The sequence below is a fragment of the Camelus ferus genome, chromosome 30 (genome assembly GCF_009834535.1).
Source record: "Camelus ferus isolate YT-003-E chromosome 30, BCGSAC_Cfer_1.0, whole genome shotgun sequence".
NCBI classification, from domain to species: Eukaryota; Metazoa; Chordata; class Mammalia; order Artiodactyla; family Camelidae; genus Camelus; species Camelus ferus.
In genome coordinates, this window is record NC_045725.1 from 16,034,534 (window position 1) to 16,054,787 (window position 20,254).

At 45.9% G+C, this 20,254-nt stretch overlaps 1 protein-coding gene across 1 annotated transcript in view; it reads right to left on the reverse strand.

The window, feature by feature from the left end:
- The window catches only part of MYO5B (myosin VB), a 233,138-nt gene that overhangs the window by 115,399 nt on the left and 97,485 nt on the right, over positions 1 to 20,254 (reverse strand). The window contains 3 exon segments of the mRNA XM_006177898.3: positions 4,106 to 4,187; positions 5,315 to 5,458; positions 12,709 to 12,865. Of these exon segments, the coding sequence (XP_006177960.3) occupies positions 4,106 to 4,187; positions 5,315 to 5,458; positions 12,709 to 12,865 (383 nt within the window).

Sequence of the window (20,254 nt, forward strand, 5' to 3'; positions counted from 1 at the left end):
CCACGTTACCAGGCCCAGCTACAAAGTGGCAGAACTCAGCCCCAAACCCCAGTCTCACACAGTCTGAAATACAACCATCAGGCAACACTGCACACAGGAATGAACAGCAGAGCATCGGTCATATTTTATAAGGGAAGGCTTCCTGGAGGAGTAACTTCAACCCACTCTGATGACTGGAGGCACTTGAACTGGGAGAGGAAGGACTTCAGCCCTGAGCTCACTCACAGCTACAGCAGAAGCAAATTTTTAAGAAGCAAGTCACACTAGGTCTTTGTGGCGTGTTTAGATCTTTCATACCTAATCACCCTGCAGGCTCTGGCCCAGAACATGTAACAGCTTCAAAGGTTTAATAAAAGCACCAATTCTTTTTCCTCCTTTACACTCACCTTTCAAAATACCTCATTGGATGATTTTTACAGTGCCCTGGAGAAGACTGAATACAGCTGTCGCTCTGTATCCATAGGGGATCGGTTCCAGGAACCCCACCCCCCACCCCGCCCAAATACCAAAATTCACAGGTGTTGAAGTCTTACATAAACTCATGTAGCACAGTCAGCCCTCCGCAACCAAGGGTTCCACCACCCATGGACTGAACTTCGGTTGGCTGAATCCACACATGCAGAACCCATGGATATTAAGGGCCAAGTGTGTATTTACTCTCACTTTTCAGCAGGCAAACTGAGGACCAGAGTGCTTGAAGGGGTTGCCCAGGCTCACCCAGTGTTTGGCCAGGCCTAGGAGCCCATTCCTTCCCCACCCTAATAAGGAGATGGTTGTTTATCTGTGACATTTCATGACTTAGCCATAAACACAACCTAACTCATTATCAAAAGTATCAGTGGAGTTCTTGCCCACCCAGGGACACACACACAAAATGTATCAGGGGACACCAGAGTCACTGAGACTCAGAGGACAACACTAAACTCTCATACTGGAGAGGAGGAGGCATTTCAGCATCTATCAAAGACTTTTCATTGTCAACTGCCTGGGCTCCACTGCCTGATATTCTGAGCCAGGCAGACCACCCCCTCTTCCCTGCTTCCAGTTCCCAAACCCACGCGCCCAGCAGGATAACTTCCTCCTGCAGAGGTTCATCCCTGCAGGGCCACCCTGGTCAGTCACAGCACTCACTACTAAATGATTTTAACCCAATCATCACAATCATCTCCTTTCCTTCTGCTTTAAGATCTGCAATCACCCCTATTAACATCACTCCCCAGACCCTCCTTATAAGACAGACACCCCAGCAGGTTGCAGTCACTCTTCCCCTATTTGCTTAGCCTGCTTGGATCTCAGCTCTCCTTTTAGGCCCATGAAGCCAATCGTCTCATTCCAGAGAGGGATCTCTTGTCCTCCCATTTGGATCTGTTTCTACTTAAAATTCCCAAGGAGATATACACCACAAAATTCCCTATTAACTGGCTCATTGGATCAGGCCAGCGTACAGATGGGGTGTGAAGCCAGTGATGAGAGCAGTGGACCATCAAGGTCACAGCCAAGGGCTTGCACTTCACCTGGGGAGGCTCTACTCTGACCTGTGCAAGGGAAGAGAGAGGTTGTTTATAAAACTGTTATCAGTACACCTATGGAAATGAAAAAGATGAAAGGATTTATGCCTAATTATCTGAAGGCTGCATTTAAGGAAAATGTGGGTCCATTATAACGCTTTTAATCATCATTTATTCACACTGCAATAAATTATTCATTGTACCATTTAAAAAAAAAATCTCATCCTGAAGCCATTTTAACGCAATAGACCACCAACAACGGGGCAGAGGAAAGTATGGATGGACTGTACGCAAAACCGTCCACACCATTCTCAGACAAATGCACAAAACTCCTGCAGGGCCAAGGCGTTTTACAGAGACTTCTGTGCATTTGAACAGCACAGTTTAGGTGAAGAAAAGGGGGAAAGAGGTGAAGCAGGTCTCAGTATTTACTAGGAGCCGCTGGCTTTTCCTTCATTTATTTGACGGTTCCATCCACTTGACCAGGTTATCAGTGGAACTAAATGTCAAGCTTCAGGGCTCACAGCCAATCGGCCCACAAGGCAGAAGACAGCCTCACGCCTGAGCACAAGAGCTTATCAAAGGCTCTTCACTTCATTCCAAGATGCTCTCGGAGGGCACATGCAGGTAAGGAAGCAAGAAATTGATTAAACTGGCTAGTTTTCAACTGCTCCAGCCAGGAGTTCAAGGAGTCGGTATCTCGCTGAAACATGGAGTAAAGTCATTTTTCACCTCAATGCACTTGTGTAAGTGGGAAAAAAAAAAAAAGGATTTCTTTCCTATTACCTTAAAGTTACATTTGGGATAAAATGGTCTACATACAGCCAAGATGGACCTTGCCATTATTCATTCATTTTCTATAAAACTGGCCCTGGGAACCAGTTTTCATCTCCCATGGTTGGCCCTGAGAAGTCCAGTTGGGCCCATAGAAGTCCAGGGGCCTTTGACCTGGCTGCCTCCCCAGTCCCTTGTGACTGGAAGCCAATATCAGAGCCCAGCTCAGGGCAGTGCTCATCAGACAAGGCTTGTAACAGTCATTCCTCGTCCCCAAGGAGTTTACGATTTCACCAGGGAGAATCAGAGCTGCGAGCACCGAACAGCCCGAGTACAGTACAAAACCACTGTCATATATGTCATCCAAGGCTTCTTCCTCTGGGACCCAGTTTAAATTTACTTCCCCTGAGCAGCTGTTGACCAACCTCAGCTGTGCTTCACCTTACACACCCTTATCTGTATTGTAAATGCAAGCTAAGCAGGAGCAGGACCCATAACTGCTTAGTTTAATGCTACATCCCCAGTGCCTATCTCGCCTGCAAAGGGTTTGATGAATGAAGGAAGGAACTGAAGCCCAATCGCATGGCACAGGCACTGAATGCTACCGGAACCCACCCGCCAGTGAAGCAGAGTTAAGAAGGCAGACCAAGGTTTGAACTACTTGATGTGTTTTACCTGCCGGGAGCATAGGCTGGAGCGGTCAGAGGTGGATCTGCTGCTGGGCCCTTGAGATGACTAGAATTTGGGTCTGGGATGGCAAAGTCTGAGAAGTCTATTTCTCTTACAGCTGCACAGAGACCAGCTCACCTCTGTCGAGACGCCCAGGTCTTTACACCATCTGCTAGTGCCGGACCTACCCACACCTCCCAAGTATACAGACGACAGGCCAGGGATGGGGGAGCTGCACGGCCCTGGGGTCTGCCTTCATCCCACGCATCAGCGGCTGAGTCAGTCAAGATCCAAGACAAAGCCTTGCACACAGAAGCGGGTGGCTCCAGGCCCCGGGAGGGGGGCTGCGTCAGGTGCAGTGTCGAGAGCTAAAGTCCACCAGCTCTTCTTGCTCGGCCCTGGCCTCGACTCCCCTGGCTCCAAAGTCAACAGTCTCAAGGCAAACAGAACTCACTGCGGCCCCTCAGCAAACAGCAAGAGCAGAAACAAAGGGTGATTGGGACCCACTGAAAGGCTGTCTTTTTATCTGACGCGGCAACAAGCTGACTCACCCAGTGGCCCCAGTTGGGAGGCACTTGGGTTGCTCCACCCCCACCCCCTACCCTGCTCAGGAGGGACCAGGGCACGCAGCCGGCCAAGGCTTCTGCAGGTCCACTTAAACTCTTCCACGCCCTCCTTACCTTCCGCACGGAGGCCCAGGCTTTACTGATACGCCTCTTGAGCCACCCTGATCTCACTCCTGCTTTATCCTCGCTGTCTTCCTCCTCCTCCTTCTTTTTTTTTTGGTCTCAATCCTCAAATATGACTTAAAACATGCTGGCCACAATTAAGTGACGTGCATTAGCCAAATCTCTAGATCCTCATGGTTGGGACACATTTCTTATGATGTAGAGTGAAAACATATTCTTCAAAATAATAATACATGGAAATTCTTTTAAGCCCTGCCAGACACTGTTGCAACCTCTGCCTCTCATCCTCTTAAGTTCTGTGGCTGGCAACCAACTGGGCATGAAGCTCATGGAGGCCTAGGGCACGTGCTCAAGGAAGAGGCAGAGCCACGGACCCACGACAGACAACGCTGAGCCGAGCTCAGACGCGCCGCGTGCCGCAGCTGCAGCCCAGCCCCGAGGATGCGCACGCACGCGGGTACTTACTCAGTGCGAGCTCTTTAAATTCCGGGAGACTGGCAGCAGCACAGAGCTGGTAAAAGATGTGGTAGTTCCTCTCATCCTCTGCCTAAAGGAGGAGAACAGTTAAGCAGTGTTAAGGGCAGTGACCTCCAAGACTGTCCACACGCCCATTCATATTCCAGGGTGCTCTGGGCAACAAAGGTCACCTCTGCCACCTTCAGTTCCCAGCTGCAGATTTTTCAGGGGCCTCCTTCCAACCGGAAGACTTTTACCTCTTGACTTACGCAAAAAACCGGTGTTTTCTATTCCTTCCTCTATAGAACATAGCTGCTAATCCACAAATGATGGGTCAGTCGAATGAGCACTTACTCAGATAACCGTACTACCTGCTCAGGTTGAGCAGACTGTAATTTCCCTGCTGCAGGCTCCCCTTCCTCTCGGAGAGACTTGGAACTAAGTAAAAGCTATGACCCTTCCCATCATGTCAGGCTGGGACGGTCAGGAAAGGTCCACGACTTTTGGACCTTGACTGACTGGACAAGGGCCAGACCTGCCTTAAACCGGCAGAGCTATGTGTGTGGGTGGGTGAGGGGGTGTTCAGGAGGCCTGAGCAAAGACAACAAGGGCTAGGAAAGCCCACGGGGTGCTCAGGAGAGTCTGGCCAGAGCCACGGCCGGCACATCTGACAGTCCCCGAGAGGGCAAGGAGTAGATGGGAAGGAAAGAACGAAAGGTGAGCACAGAGTAAAGAAGAACTGAGTCACATGAGAAGCAAGAATCCCATTTATTTGAAAAGGAAGCTAAGTAAGTGGCCAAGTAGGTTTTTATTCTTTCAATGTAACTTACCAAATAAGACCCACAGACCCTACATGCCATTCCCCTGATTGTAAGACTCTAAAGTCCACAAGGAAAACAGCTGTCTAATTTGTCACTGTACCTTTAGTGTCCAGCACAGAGCAAACACGTAACAGACAATATATGTTTGTTGACTGAATCAAAAAGCAATGCCCACTGAAAAATATCAATACTGGGTAAAAGATTTTAAGTCTGATACCTATAAATGAATACTTATTAACGGAAAAAAGAGAGCGAGAGAGAGAGAAAACCAAAAGAACAAGTCTATCCAAGTCCAGGTTCAAAAGATGAGATGCTCTCCAGGCACAGGGAATTGAACAGGGAGCGAGTGAGCATCACCCACGGGAAAAGCACACGAAGGCCAAGCCACACGGCCCACCTGGAAGACCACGCGCGACTTCTCCAACAGGTAGGTCCTCATGTTGGCTCCGATGATGTGGTACCTCTTGTCGAAGCCAATCTGAATGTACTTTCCAAATCGGCTGCTGTTGTCATTGCGAGTGGTTTTAGCATTTCCAATGGCCTGTACAGAACAAATAAACAAACAAAAGGTGTGCACAACAAGGAGAATTTCCTTAAATTTCAGGATTGTGTGCTCGTGGCAGCATCTCTGTTCTCTCCCTCTTCCCTCCTTCCAGAACCTCTCTGCTACTAGGATGGTAATGGGCCAGCTAAAAGAAAATAAAATAGAACTTCACTGTTCTGCTTCCGTTACTCCTAAGGATGGCCAATGAGAGTGATGAGCTGATTGATGGCCTCTTTAAAGAGGACTAACAAGCTGGAAGGTACATCCCATTGATCTTCCTCTTGTCTTCCTTTTTCCTGCCTGGAATGTGTGTGTGATGGCTACAACTGTAGCAATCACCCTGGGACCATGAGGGAAAGGTCTACAGAATCACAGAAACCGCCTCTCTGACACCTTTGTTAACTCTCAAAGAGATAACTAATCCTATGAGTTGATGTCATCACGCATGCCCTTCCAGCACCCACCAACCTCATCATCTCAGTAGAGAGGCCTCAGTGCACCCACTTCCCTCCCCAAGAGAGAGCTCTGACCCTTCAAGGCACCACGTGACAAACTACTGTCAGACTTCAAGAAGCTAAGCCTGTCTGAAAAGTGCAAGGATGGCTATATTCCCTAAAATGTGGGTAAAAGTGATCGCTTCCCAGGCCTCCATCATAAGCCAGGCTCCGTTTAGTTTCCCGAAATCCAGACAAGAACCCCAGGAGACAGGCATTATTAACTTTCCTCATGCTCATGGCAAAACTTAGGCTCAGGAAGGGTACGTATTGTGTCCAGGGTCACACGGCTGGGTAATGGCAACACTAAGATATAAATTCAGATGCACCTGAGTCCAAAGTCTGTTCATTCCATTCATAATCCTTTTCAAACTCTCCAAACTACTCACCACCAGCCAGGAGCTGCCACATATGTGAGTAACTTCTCACATCTCCAACAGCAGGTCAAATTAAAGAATAAAGACAAAGATATTAATCCTCACCTTTATCTCATAAGAAGTTGGGGAGCAGGGGAGCCTTTCAGAGATGGCAGGAACCAACTCATTACTCTGAAAACCAGTAAACAGGGAATCAAACATCTACCCTAACTTTCCCATGTAAACTATCAGGGTAACTAGTTGGCGAGGAGGAGTTTCTCTCCCTAGACTTCTTCCAGCTAATAAATGCAAGAGGAAAAATAGAATGAGAACTGTCACCACTTTGTAACTCCTGATGAATTAACAGATCTGGGCATAAGCAATGGCTGCTGACATTGCAGGAAGATGGCCAGATATTCTGTCTGTCGGGATGGGAACACACACCACCACCAACAAAGGGTTCTTGGCTTTAAAAAAAAAAAAAAAAATCAATCCTAAATCTAATCAAGCCTCTAAATTTTACTACTCTTTTTTTACAGGAAACACAGTGGACAAAGGAACACATTAACATCAGGAGGATGCAATCAGCAAAGGTCAATGTGTATAAAATTCTAAAGCATTATCTAGTTTCAACCAAAAATTCAAATTTTTGTAATTTGTAAAATGGCAACAAGAACCTTTATCATACCTGAGGCCACTTCCTGTGATAGCTTAGAGAAAGCCTGCCCACAGTCCAAGGACCACTGCCAAAAGATCTATCCTCCTCACCTCATGAGGATGCTCTGAGAAGTGACATAAGGGACCTACAGGGACTTTGAGAGCACAGAGTGGTACCCACAAAGGGATGAGGCTGCTTGTGCTATTACTACCAAGCCCATCAACTCCACTCTGGGCATGAAGAACTTCCAACTTCTGTGTGTGTGTGAAGGACCTTGTAAACCACTGCTAGATTGTTTGTCTGTTTATTAGAGAACATTTTGATGCCTTGAGTAAAGCAAGTCCAGCTGTTCTAGACAATAAAAAAAAAAACCAAAAACCAAAAAAAACCCCAGACTCTGACCCTCTCTGAGTCCACAGTCCAACAAAAGAGACAGGTATGAAGCAAATAGTTAAAATTTGAAAAACCAACAAACGCCGTGTGCAGGAAATTCATGGAAGAAACTCACGTGACCAACAAACAGAAGATACTCAACCTCAGCAGAAATCAGAGAAATACAGACTGAAATGACAGTTCAGAGTGGCAACAACAAATAACTCTGATACTATGAAATGACGATGAGGACGTGACAGAAAAGGAGCTCTCACACACCACTGGTCCAGGTGTAAACTGCAACAGTCATTCTTAAGAACAACCGGGCATACCTAGTAAGACTGAACATACACACACCTAACAATCAGCAAGTCTACTTCCAGATATCACCTAGAGAAACTCACGTAAGTGCACAAGGGGGTGTGCAAAAGAATATTTAATGCAGACTGTATTTACCAATAAAAAATACAATCTAAACGCCTACCAGTAGGGGGAACAGATAGATAAAAGTGGCATATTCCTACAGTGGGATGTTATAAATCCGTTCAACTAACAAGAGCATGATGCACAGACAAATAAAATACTGGGAGAAAAGCAAGTTGTAAATGGTTGATAGAATATGATACCATTTGTGTATGATAGAACTACCTTCTTTCTGGTTTACGCATACACAAATATGCAGCAATACAAAAATGGACCAGAACAAATCATCTCAGTACGACTGGGATTATACAGTAAGATACATATCAACTAGCGTGGAAACAGAGAAGGGAGTAATTAGCCAGTCCCAGCAGAATGAGAAAGGCTTTAAGTGGAAATTGAAGTGGATCTTAAAGGGTGAGTAGAGTTTTACCATGCGGAAGTAAAAGGGGTTTTATTTGCAAATACAGCAGAGCAAAGGGACAGGGGTATGCTGAGAGAACGAACCAGTGCAGGACGGCTCGAGTGTGTTGTAACAGGAGAGGAGACAAGAGCAGAGGGGATCAGCAGGATACGTCGGGGGCAGATTCTTGTATGAGCAGGTTAACACCTATAGGCCTTCTTGTTTCTTTAGCTTAAAAAAAGGTCAAACACTGAAAACTGCATAGTGACTGGACTTGGTTTCTACTGATTTTGCTCACTGTATCCCAGCCCCCTTTCCTTCTCCAAGGATGAGGGCAGTTTCTGGGGCTCCTGGAATTGTATACCTGCAGACTCCAGTCACCCTAAGAAGCCCCTGTGGGCTGGATGCGGATTCTGTCCCTGCTCTAACAGCCTCTTCATTAGCAATGTCTTTCTAATCAGTGCAGCCCTGTGGACCAGTCACTCCCAGGATGCTGACAAGCTCTTATGCAGAATGGGGTCAGAGAGCTCTAGCTTGGTGCTGACAGTGAATCATCCCAACCCACTCCAGCCAATCCCAGTCCACCCTCACGTCGCCTTTAATTCACACGACTGCCACTTAGCGCAGCCCACTGGGAATCCTGCCTCCTCAGACAGCCCTCAGTGCTCCGTCTCCCCAGGCGGCACCTGCAGTGGCTGGGCTGCAGAACTAATGAGGTGGTGATGCGACCATAATGGATGGCTTCGTTGGGAGGTGCCATCCTTCCCCGGGACAGGGCCAGAGTAATCAGTGATCAGTTGTGCCCTGATTAAGACCTGCCTTGTATTGGCTATCATCCTCTGAGGAGCCACAAAGCTGACTGGGCTTCCTGACGCACAGGCCCAAGTTAGACTCTGAACTTGGGAAAAGTTGGGTTTGTCTGGGCAGTGCAGAAGCTGCTTTCAGCTGCTTTCTCTGCTTGGCAACACTCTGATTCCACCCAGACCTCCTCCTGGCAATAACTCTTCCTTTCCATGTTCACGTCCAATGTTTTTCTCAAGTCTAACATTTAAAAACAGCTCAAGGGATAGTCTCTATGATAACAAAGTTCTTTACCTGACAGAATGAGCCTTCCGGACCTACCCAAATAGTTTCCAAAGTACCAGTTTGCACAATTGTAAAAACGTAATGCTTTGAGCCCAAATCACTGTAGCATTTGTTTACACGACATCATGTAAGATTAGGCTGGTTCACGTACATACCCCTCCTCTAGGGGTGGGCATGCTGCTCTCACATTTCTCGCATGCCTCCCCAGCAGTCCAACAGCCTACCCAGGCCACAATGGGTACTGAAAACATTAGAGCATTTCAGACGACTGCCATTTAAAAGGCATCCCCAAAGCAGAGACCCGAACGGCCAGGTGCACACCAAGGTTCACAGCAGCGTTATTCACACTACCCAAAAGGTGGAAACAACCCAACGATCCACCGACAGAGGAATGGATAAACAAAAAGTGGTACATACCTGCAACAAAATATTATGCAGCCAGAAAAAGAAACAAAATACTGATGCAGGCTGCAACACGGGTGACCCCTGAAAATATTACGCTCTGTGAAATCAGCCTGACGCTAAAGAACTTATGTTGTATGGTTCCACTTACATGAGGGGCCTAGAAGAGGCCTAGAAATTAGAATAGAGGCTACCAGAGGCTGAGTGGAGGGGAGACCAGGATGTCACTGTTCAGTGGGTACTGAGTTTCTGTTGTTGGGATGACGAAAAAATTCTGGAAATGGACAGTGGTAATGGTTGCACTCAACTGTACACTTAAAATGGTAAGTTAATATGGTAAGTTTTATATTATGTATGTTTTTTACCAGGACAAAATGATAAAATTTTAAAAATCATTCCCCTTGTGTCTCGTACCTGTTTAATAATGCAGTGATTCTGTCTCACTAATTTCCCATCTTGACTAACAAGAACTGTCTTCAGTCACCACAGATCAAGCAGGTTTCTTACTGTCTCTGATTTGCCCAGAATAACTAATTTTCACTTTACCTCCAAAAAAAGAGGCACTCCAGTGTCTTTGCAATCTTACTACCTAAAAGATGAACTGAGTCTTGAAACTCAGGGGCAAAGAAGAAGCTGAAATCCTGGTTTCACTCCTATTTGAGATGAAACATGATGCTAACTGTAGAGTGCTGTCTTAATGCTTTCATAAGTGCAATAGATGGTCCAAGGAAGGTGGCCTCCTGAATCAAGGCAATGGCCAGGCCCCCATCTCGGGGCTCAGGATAAATGCTGTGAGCAAAGAGGCTCCCAACTAAATGTCTGACAATAGGGAGTTAACTAATAGTAAAGACATCTATTAATGTGTGTTTATAGCCAGTAAGTTTATAAAAAGCATAATGGTAGAAGAAGAAGGCTTATACCATAATATTCAGTGAAAGGAAATATACCAAAATATTGAATTAACAGCAAACTGTAGGATCATGGAGGGTTAATTCCTTCCATCCTTCTACATTTTCCAGTGAGTCCTTCTTACCTTTTTGGCACTAAATAGGTCAATGGTTTTCAAACTGTGGAGGCCAGACCAGCAGCATCGGGACCATCTAGGAACTTGTAAGGAGGGCGGACGCTCGGGCCCACCTCAGGTCTTCTGAGCGAGAGACTCCGGGAGGGGGCCCAGCAATCTGCTTCAACAAGCCCTCCAGGGGACCTGATGCACAGTCAAGTTTAGGAACAACTGGAACTGAGTAACAGTTTTCCTTCTTGTTTTTATCTGATTTGGTGAAAGAGCCTTCAACTGTATTGACCGTTTCCCAATTCACGTAAGAACAGATACCGAAACTTGCTTTTGTCTAGTTCTCAGCGAATTCATGTTGTGTCCTATTACTCAGCAGAGAATAAAAGTTCTCTGGATAATACAACTCTGTAGGCAGGAGATTTTGCCTGGATAATCAATGAATGCCTACGAATCAAGACTCAGAATTTCCTCCTGCACTTAATAAAGGAAGAGGGAGAGAGAGGGGACCTGGCAAGAAGGTCCAGGCAGGTTCTTGTTCCTCCAGCTCCAAAATAATCTGAAGGCCTAACCACACTGGTGCCTTGTGTCTTAACCGATGGGGCTCAAGGCTGTGCAGAGAAATCTGATGCTATTTTGGCAGCTTTCGGTCTCAAGTGAACTTCTTCTCACTAAAACAAAGGGGCTCCTCGGGGCTGGCAGAAGGGCCTACTCCTACGAGACCGTAACCCAGACCATCATGAAGAGCCTCAGCTTCAAAGGCAGGGAATCAAAGCTGGTCCACGGACTGGGTGGCCATTTAGTTCCACTCCATCAGAATCGAGTTCTTACAGAGGAAAGGGAGAAAAAAAAAAGAAATGGAGTTCTGACCCTGTAACATGGTTTGTTACAGCAAGATCTATGTTTTTGGAAATGTCTCTGGCCCTGCACTTGTGTCTTTTTGGTTTTAATTGAAGTATAGTCAGTTTACAATGTTGTGTCAATTTCCGGTGTACAGCATAGTGCTTTAGTTATACATATATATATATATATATATACATACATTTGTTTTCATATTCTTTTTCATTATAGGTTACTACAAGATATTGAATATAGTTCCCTGTGCTGTACAGAAGAAATTTGTTGTTTATCTAATTTGTATATAGTAGTTAGTATCTGCAAATCTCGAACTCCCAACTTATCCCTTCCCACCCCTTTTCCCCCTCTGGTGACCATAAGTTTGTTTTCTATGTCTGTGAGTCTGTTTCTATTTTGTAAATTAAGTTTATTTGTGTGTCTCTCTCTCTTTTTTTTTTTAGATTCCACATATGAGTGATATCACATGGTATTTTTCTTCCTTTTTCTGGCTTATTCCACTTAGAATGATGATCTCTGACCCTGCACTTGTACTGACTGCTCTGAGGCCACTGGGCCAGGGATGTGAGGGTCAGGGCTGGAGAAGATACAGACAAAACCTGCCCTGGCCAGTTCATGCCAACATAGGTAACATTTTCTGAGGATCTTCAACAGATTCTATGTTGTCACACAGCTTTTAACTCTATCTTCCTGCAAAAGATAAAATATCCAAATATTTTTTGGGGAAAAAAGGGAATCTTTTACCTAGGCCTCCCCATCACCATGAAAATTGCCCTCCTGATTCAGTGGGCCTTCAGAGCTTCGGATGGTTTGGTGAAGCACTGATGTGCGGACACAGATTGGCAGTGGGGAGGGAACGCAGCAGAGACGGCAGCAGATGGGGACGGCTGTCACTACACTAGTCAGCAGAGTCAAGGCACAAGGAAAACGTGACGTGGACATTCTACCCAATATTGGGAACCTGGGCTACCAGCTCAAAATATTCCCAAATCTGTGGTTTTAGGGGCACCTTTATAATTTTTTCCTCAGCAGTGGACAATGTGTTCTCAGGGAGAGGCGTGAATGCTCACCACGTGAGCTGTTTCCAAGAATTCTTACGATCAGCCACGCAAGGCTGGATGCTCAGCAGTCTTACTGCCAGCAGAAGGAACTCCAGCCAAGAAGGCCAAGGACATTTGGACAGCTTTACCTCCATGATGGGACTGGATGCCAGGACCCTCTCTTCAATGTTGGTGTCACCGGCTGAGCCACTAACCGTGGCGAAATAGCGCATGGCGTACTTGGCTGACACAGTCTTGCCGGCTCCGGACTCCCCGCTGACTATGATGGACTGGTTCTTCTCATCTCTGCAAAGGAAAAAGCTCCGGTCAGTCGCTGGCCATGGGGGTGCTCTACTGCCTTCCAAGGACTCTGTTGACAAGGGCCTGAGCCCCATCAGGAGCACCCCTCCGTTCTCTAGGAATAAATGTGAGGGACAGCATAAAAATAGGCCACCCTCTTCAAACGCTTGCACTAGATCTGAAAGAGGGAGAAAGATGGGGCTCTGAGAAGGGCTTACAAACGGCAGGTACCTTATTTAATGACTCACAGGAAGGGGGATGTAGGCGTTGGGTTACTCCCCCAAGTTCTCTCTGGATGCAGTAACCCCCCTCCACCCCAGCTCACTTTCTTATCTATACATCCCCTGAGAACTTACATCCATGCACTTTCAGCTATGCCATCTCACCTTTCTGTTACACGCCCGTCTTGTGCCACTGTGTAAGTTACACTTTCTTCATAAACAAAGATCTTTTCTTCTCCTCTTGTACTGGAGCCTAGATGCCAGCAGACGCAGTTTGAACATTTTTGTTCATGTAGATGTGTCAAAAAGGGCATGCTACTCACCACCAGGCTGATCGTGCCTCAAGTTTCTCAGAAATTAGATACAACAGCTACCAGTTGCAGTAAGAGGGAGTTCAGTCAGACCAAATGGAAGGCAGAAAGAAGATACTCTATACCAGATAAAATGTATCCATATTTATCCCTTTAAACAGAGTATGAAGACAGACAAGTAATGGAAAGAACAGCCTCCAGGGAACATGGATGTTCAAGCAGGGAGTAGGAACAAACATTTGGGCCTGGAGTTTGGGAAATGAATTACTTGTGAGGGCTGCACTCAGCCATCTCCCTCCAGTTCACAAGTCCACTGCCAGGTGGGCTGGCACTTTGCTTTCAACCTCCAGCGCCTCTAACAGTGCCTGGCACAAAGAATACACCCAAGATATAATGCTGGAGTAGAAGCAACTTCGGGATCCACCAGCCCTCTTCCTTCCACGTGAATAATCTGAGAAGTGTGACAGCAGGTTTAGAACACAGGTCTCCTGGCACCAGCCCAGTGCGCCAACACCAGCTGCCGTGGCTTTCTGGGCAGGGCCAGTTACAGAAGAAAGGACAGGAGGCCACCATGGGCTGCCTGCCTCACCTCGGCAACTAGCAACACAGACAGACTGGCTTATTAGCACAGGTGAACGAATGAACAGCCAAGACAATGAAAAAGTGGTGTGATGACACTGACGTCAACTAGAGATGGACTAGACAGACAGACAAAAACCAGTCTGAAAGTGGGGGTACAGGGGGAGTGTCAGGTGCATTAGCTGGGCTGAAGAAACCTTAACCTCCAGCTGTTCCTCAAGGTCAGCAAAGAGCTGTGTGGTCTCAGCTCACACACAGTCTTTACGTGGGGATGGACTTGAGTGAATGCAGGTGGCTAGTAGACACTAATGAGAAAATGCAGCTGAAAAATAAATAGATCTTTCCAGTTGGCTATTCCACCCATCCCACCTAGTATTTGGAGGATGGGCTGAGAAGCGGCTTTCTGAGAGCACTGTAGGGCTAGGATTCCACCATCACCTGAGTGCCTGTTTCTCCTCTCCTTGTTCCTGTGAAATCTTTACATTGAAAGGTAGCCTCTAAAGAAGGCTGTGGGTGCTTGTATCTCCCATTCTCATTTATCTGCTTTGTACAACATCCACTGGACCCTGGGGACCAGGACATGTGTCACCCCCCCTCTTCTCAACACCCTCCTAATCAACTCCTTGGACAACTGCTTAGAAGCACAATCATCCTAAGTGACTAAGAGTCTAACAAGCAGGGCTCTAGACATCTGAAGGAGACCTAAGTCTGATGCCATTTTTAAAACTACCTGAATCTGCAACAAGGAGAGCTAAATTGCAGGAGCCATACCCAAAAGTTTGCAGTTTTGCCCAGAGTCTGTATGTGTAACCTAAACTGGACGAGCACAGGTTGTGTCTAAGGCTTAGTCCTCCGCAGAGAACCGTATCAAATGGAGAGATATACACTGTCCGAAGAACTTAATCAGGATCCCTGGGAGCAACACACAGACACCAGGAGAGAGTTAATCAGATCGTTGCTGGTCAGGGGAGGTTGGCAGGGGGAGGGGGGAGGTGAGCACCGCCAGGCTCCTGTGGCAACACGGCGCCCAGGGACTGGACTGCAAGAAGACCAGATAACATATTACATCCAGCACAGAAGAGAAAGCACAGATGGGTGACACCTGCCACTTTTTACTTGCAGTGTCAAGATGGCAACTGCCCTGTGCATCACTGGGAAGTGACTGAAAAGGAGAAGGAATGACTCATACAAGAGGCAGAGAAGTTTGAGGTGCAAGCAGGCTATTCCAAATGTCAGTGGCCAGAAAGTCAGAGAGGCAGGCCTAGCTTACGTGACAACAAAGTGTCAGGATCTGAGAAAGAGAGGGAATCAAGGCAGGGAAACAAAAAGCTGGCAGGACACGGAGGCACATTTTGGCATTCTGATGAAAATGTATATACATGACCAAGCTCTGACAGGAGTTATAAATATTCCCCAATTTTTTTTGGAGCTTAAAAACTTTTTTTTATTGAAGTGTAGTTGATTTACAATGTTAGTTTCAGGTGTACAGAAAAGTGATTCAGTTATACATATACATACATACATATATATATATATATTTTTTTTTCTTTATAGATTAGTGTCTCAAAGCTTTAACAATCTTTACATTCGAGGCTCCTGGGCGTGAGGAAGTGTGGGCAATGACCACTGGTGCTGACTCCTGCCTAATTTGATGGGTATTCAGCCTGGTGTTGATAAGAAGACTCAAGTCAGGTAAATTCAACTCTTCTTAGACCAACAAGGACCTTTTAACAATTTCCCTGACTTGGACCAATTGAAAACATTTGAAAAAACTGATGACTTTCATTGCACTCTGCTGCAGTGCCGCACGCCTGCCCAGCCCTCTTCCTCGGCTACTTCAGGGCGGGCACGTGACGCGTACATACACTATTTCTAACAGCCCACGAGCTGGCCTTACAGGCTGATATGCAATAGTATTCTCACTCTGCTCTGCACACATCAGCTTTTCTCTCAATTCAGAGAACACAAACCAGAAAATGGGAAGTGAAGGCAAACTTGACTGTGACCCTCACGTGCACTGGTTAGCTATGTGACTTTGGACAAGGCGACTAACTTCTTCGACTCTCAGGTTATCTCAGTCCAGTGTCTCTTATGACTTTGATCCCCAGCTATGCTCATGCTCTCCTATGCGGTCACCCTGACGTGGGTACCTAGGTCTCAGTTCACCCTAACGCTCCTGCCAGATTAAATGTCTGAAGCACAGCACTAACCATGCTCTCTCCACTCAAAAAAAGTTCACTACTCCTTGCTTATTGATCAAGTCCAAACTCCTTAGTTGAACAGTTGAAATCCCCCACAACGCACATCCCCTAAGCTAAAATGAGTGTGGGCAAACACTGGTGCTAAGAACAGAGCACCGGGCTTTTGGGCTGAGGATCTTCTGAGTCCTGGTTCTGCCATCAGCGGGTTCTTTGTAAGCCATAAGCACATTACAGAGGATCCCCCCCTCTTACAGACTTGGCTGCAAGACTATATGAAATGATCTCTATGCTTCTTATAAGATGATGGTATTGTAGTCCAGCCAAAACGGGCCACTTCTCAGTCCCTGAAACCACACACATTCCCACCACCGCCATTTATGGTTTTCCCTCTGCCTGAAATCACCATCAACAAACACCCTTCTACTGAGGTCCTACCTGTGTCCACAGCCCACAGCGGGCCATTCTTTCTTTGCCTCCTTAAGTGTCACATCATTTGCTCTGAATCACTTCTAAGACATTGTCACATTTCACCTCATATTGATGTCAGGCCCTATGCGTTCATTTTACTTGCTGTGTGACTTTGGGTCACTTCTTTTCTTTGAGCTTCTGTCTTTTCATCTTGTCAAGTACAAGGCTGTGACTCGGACTCCCCCAGTGATCTAATCTATCTCTGACATTTGATGATTCTGTGACCGAAATCGTAACAGGAAGTACGAGTGGGGAAAAGCTCTCAGTTTCAAATTTCAGTTACTCAGCACTGGTTGTGAGGGAGATATTTCTAAGTATGAAATGCTACCCGATGTCCTTCAAAAACACAACCAAAGTATGGCTCCACCCACTCACCCAATTATAGACATGACTTAGCTGACAGCTTGGGCCCATTTGCTGTTCAATAAATCCTTTTGTTTTGAGCCCAGTGAGGTTCCCTTCACAGGCATAACTTGGAGATACTGCATTGTGGGTTGGTTTCCACACCACCACAATAAAGTGAGTAACCCAAGATTGCGATATGGCCAGTCACATGAATTTTTTGGTTTTCCAGTGCATATGAGTTATGTTTACTCTATGTTGTAGTCTATTAAGTGTACAGTAGCATTATGTCTAAAAAAAGGTACACATCTTAATTTTAAAATACTTTATTGCAAAAAGATGCTAACCATCATCTGAGCCTTCAGCCAGTTGTAACCTTTTTGCTTCTGGGGGGTCTTGCTGCTGACTGACCAGGGTGGTGGTTGCTAAAGGCTGGGGTGGCTGTGGCAGTTTCTTAAAATAAGACAACAATGAAGTTTGCTGCATCAATTGACTCTTCCTTACACTTGAATACTTAGCAGCCATTGTAGGGTTATTAATTGGCTTAATTTCAATGTTGTGTCTCAGAAAACAGGGAGGTCAGAGAAGAGGGAGAGAGATGGGGGAACAGCTCAACAGCAGAGCAGTCAGAACACACAAAACATTTATTAAGTTCACCCTTTTACTTGGGCATGGTTCGTAGCACCCCAAAACAATTTCAATGGTAACATCAAAGATCACAGACCACCATAACAAACATAATAATTGTGAAAAAGTTTGAAATAAAATGACACCTGCACCCCAATGTTCTGAGTAGCACTATTTACAATAGCCAAGACATGGAAACAGCCTAAATATCCATCAACAGATGACTGGATAAAGAAAAAGTGGTACATTTATACAATGGAATACTATTCAGCCATAAAAACCAACAACATAACGCCATTTGCAGCAACATGGATATTCTTGGAGAATGTCATTCTAAGTGATAAGCCAGAAAGAGAAAGAAAAATATATGAGATCACTCATATGTGGAGTATAAACAAAACAAAAATACAAATCAGAAACAGACTCATAGACATAGAATACAAACTTGTGGTTGCCAAGGGGGCGGGGGGTGGGAAGGGACAGACTGGGAGTTCAAAATGTAGAACAGATAAACAAGATTACACCGAATAGCACAGGGAAATATATACAAGATCTTATGGTAGCTCACAGAGAGAAAAATGTGACAATGAATATATATATGTTCATGTATAACTGAAAAATTGTGCTCTACACTGGAATTTGACACATTGTAAAGTGATTATAACTCAATAAAAAATGTTAAAAAAATATTTTTAAAAAAGGTTTGAAATACTGTGACAATTACCAGTATGTGACATAGACACATAAAGTGAGCAAATGCTGTTGGAAAAACGGTGCCCAAAGACTTGCTCAACACAGAGGTTGAGCAACACTGCCACAAACCTTCAATCTGTAAAAAGACGCAACCCCCTGTTCTAACCACCACAGTCCATCCACACATCTGTCATCGACCCAACAGCTCCCAGAGGGCAGGCAATTGCTTTAACCTTGAACCTGCACTGCAGGGTTCCTGGCGCCAAAGACTCTCCCTGTCCCTTCCCGTTTCCCCCACCCGTCAATGCCTTCTCTGTGTAAGTGGCACCAGCCTCCACTCACCGACTTCAGCCAGAAACCCTGCAGTCACTGTGGATTGCTCCCCATCCCTCAAGCCGGCACATCCAGTTGAATTCATCTCCCAACATAGTCTGCTCCCTTCTCCGTACCTCTTAGTCCCAGCCACCATCATCTCTGACAAGTATTACAACAGCAGCTTTCTAACCCTCACTGTCATCTTCCTGCAATACATCCTTCTTACGTGATCTTTTGTAGTGAACATTGGATCATACCTCTCCCCAGCTTTAAGCTGTCCAGTCTGCCCTCTAAGACCCCAGCTCCAGGGTCATGTCTAGTACCCTCCATGAGCCAGCACCTCTCCTTCTAGCTTCATCACGTGCCACTCTGCTCTTTGTTCACTACGTTCAAGCCACACAGGGCTTTATTCCTTTATTCCTTCCTCCTTCACAGCTGCCTGAAGCTATCCCAGTTCAAACTTCCCTTCTCTGACCACATGACTCTTAATGCCTGGTATTCAATCATATTCTGCCTTATGGCAGCTCACACATTACTGCTTTTCAGTGTAATTAATTAATACCACTGGTTTACATCATGTTCGAATGGTGTACAAAACTCTTGGCCATGTTATCCTTTGCTTAGGACTCATAAGACTATTGGGTACCAGCCTTCTCATTTTAAAGAGGATAAAACTAAAGTCTGGAAAGGCCAAGTGATATTCCCAGAGTTCTCAGCTAGTGAGACACCAAGCACAAACTAGAACACAGGCTTCCCTGCCCCTGTACAATTTGCCACTGGGCTGTGTTGTGACATCTCTATCAGCATCACAGCCCCTTCGTGTGTAACTAAGCATCCATTAGTGAATCCCTCTAACAAATCCAGCCTCGGTATAAGATATTAGACACGAATCAGGCATCCTCAGTGCTAGCTGACTTAACATCACCTCCTCAGCTAAAATATCACTTCTTCAGAAGCCCTTTCCTAACTAACCTAACTTCACAGCATTCACATACAACTTAATAATATTTTACTCACCCATGCAGTATTCCTTCTACCCTTGTCCTCCCCACTAGAACAGAAGTCCCATGATGGCTAATCTCAGACTCAGGGCTTGGATGGGCAGGCCAGCACCTGGACTGTGTCAAGAATAGAGTCCTAGCTAGGGCTATTGTGTATGATGGTCCACAGAGGCTGAGCCCAGGGTCTGGTGCTCCCTAGAGGTGTGTGATTTACTGCCTGTAGATCAAACTTGGTGGTTCTTGCCCTAAGTTCAGTCTCCCCATCTTGCCCATGGGAAGGGGGCTGACTGCAGGGGCTCCAAGCCTCAGACAGTTGCAGCTCTATTTCCCTGAGCTGGACACTCCCTGAGAGAGGATGAAGAGGCAGGAACAACATGCACTGAAGACCCCAAAACACAGTGAAGCTGCAAAACAGGAGGGAGAGAAAGCCTGGCTAAGGCACAGGAGGAAGGATGCCTTGTCTCTGAACACATCATTAAGTCCCTCCATTGTTTCCTTCTCTGGTAACAAATCATCTGAAAATTTAGGTGTGTCAGTAGAATATATTCTATTCACTAATGGGATAATCAATCTACTGTTTCTTGCTTGTCTATGTCCGTCTAGCCTCTAATTGTATTTTCAACACCATCATTACAAC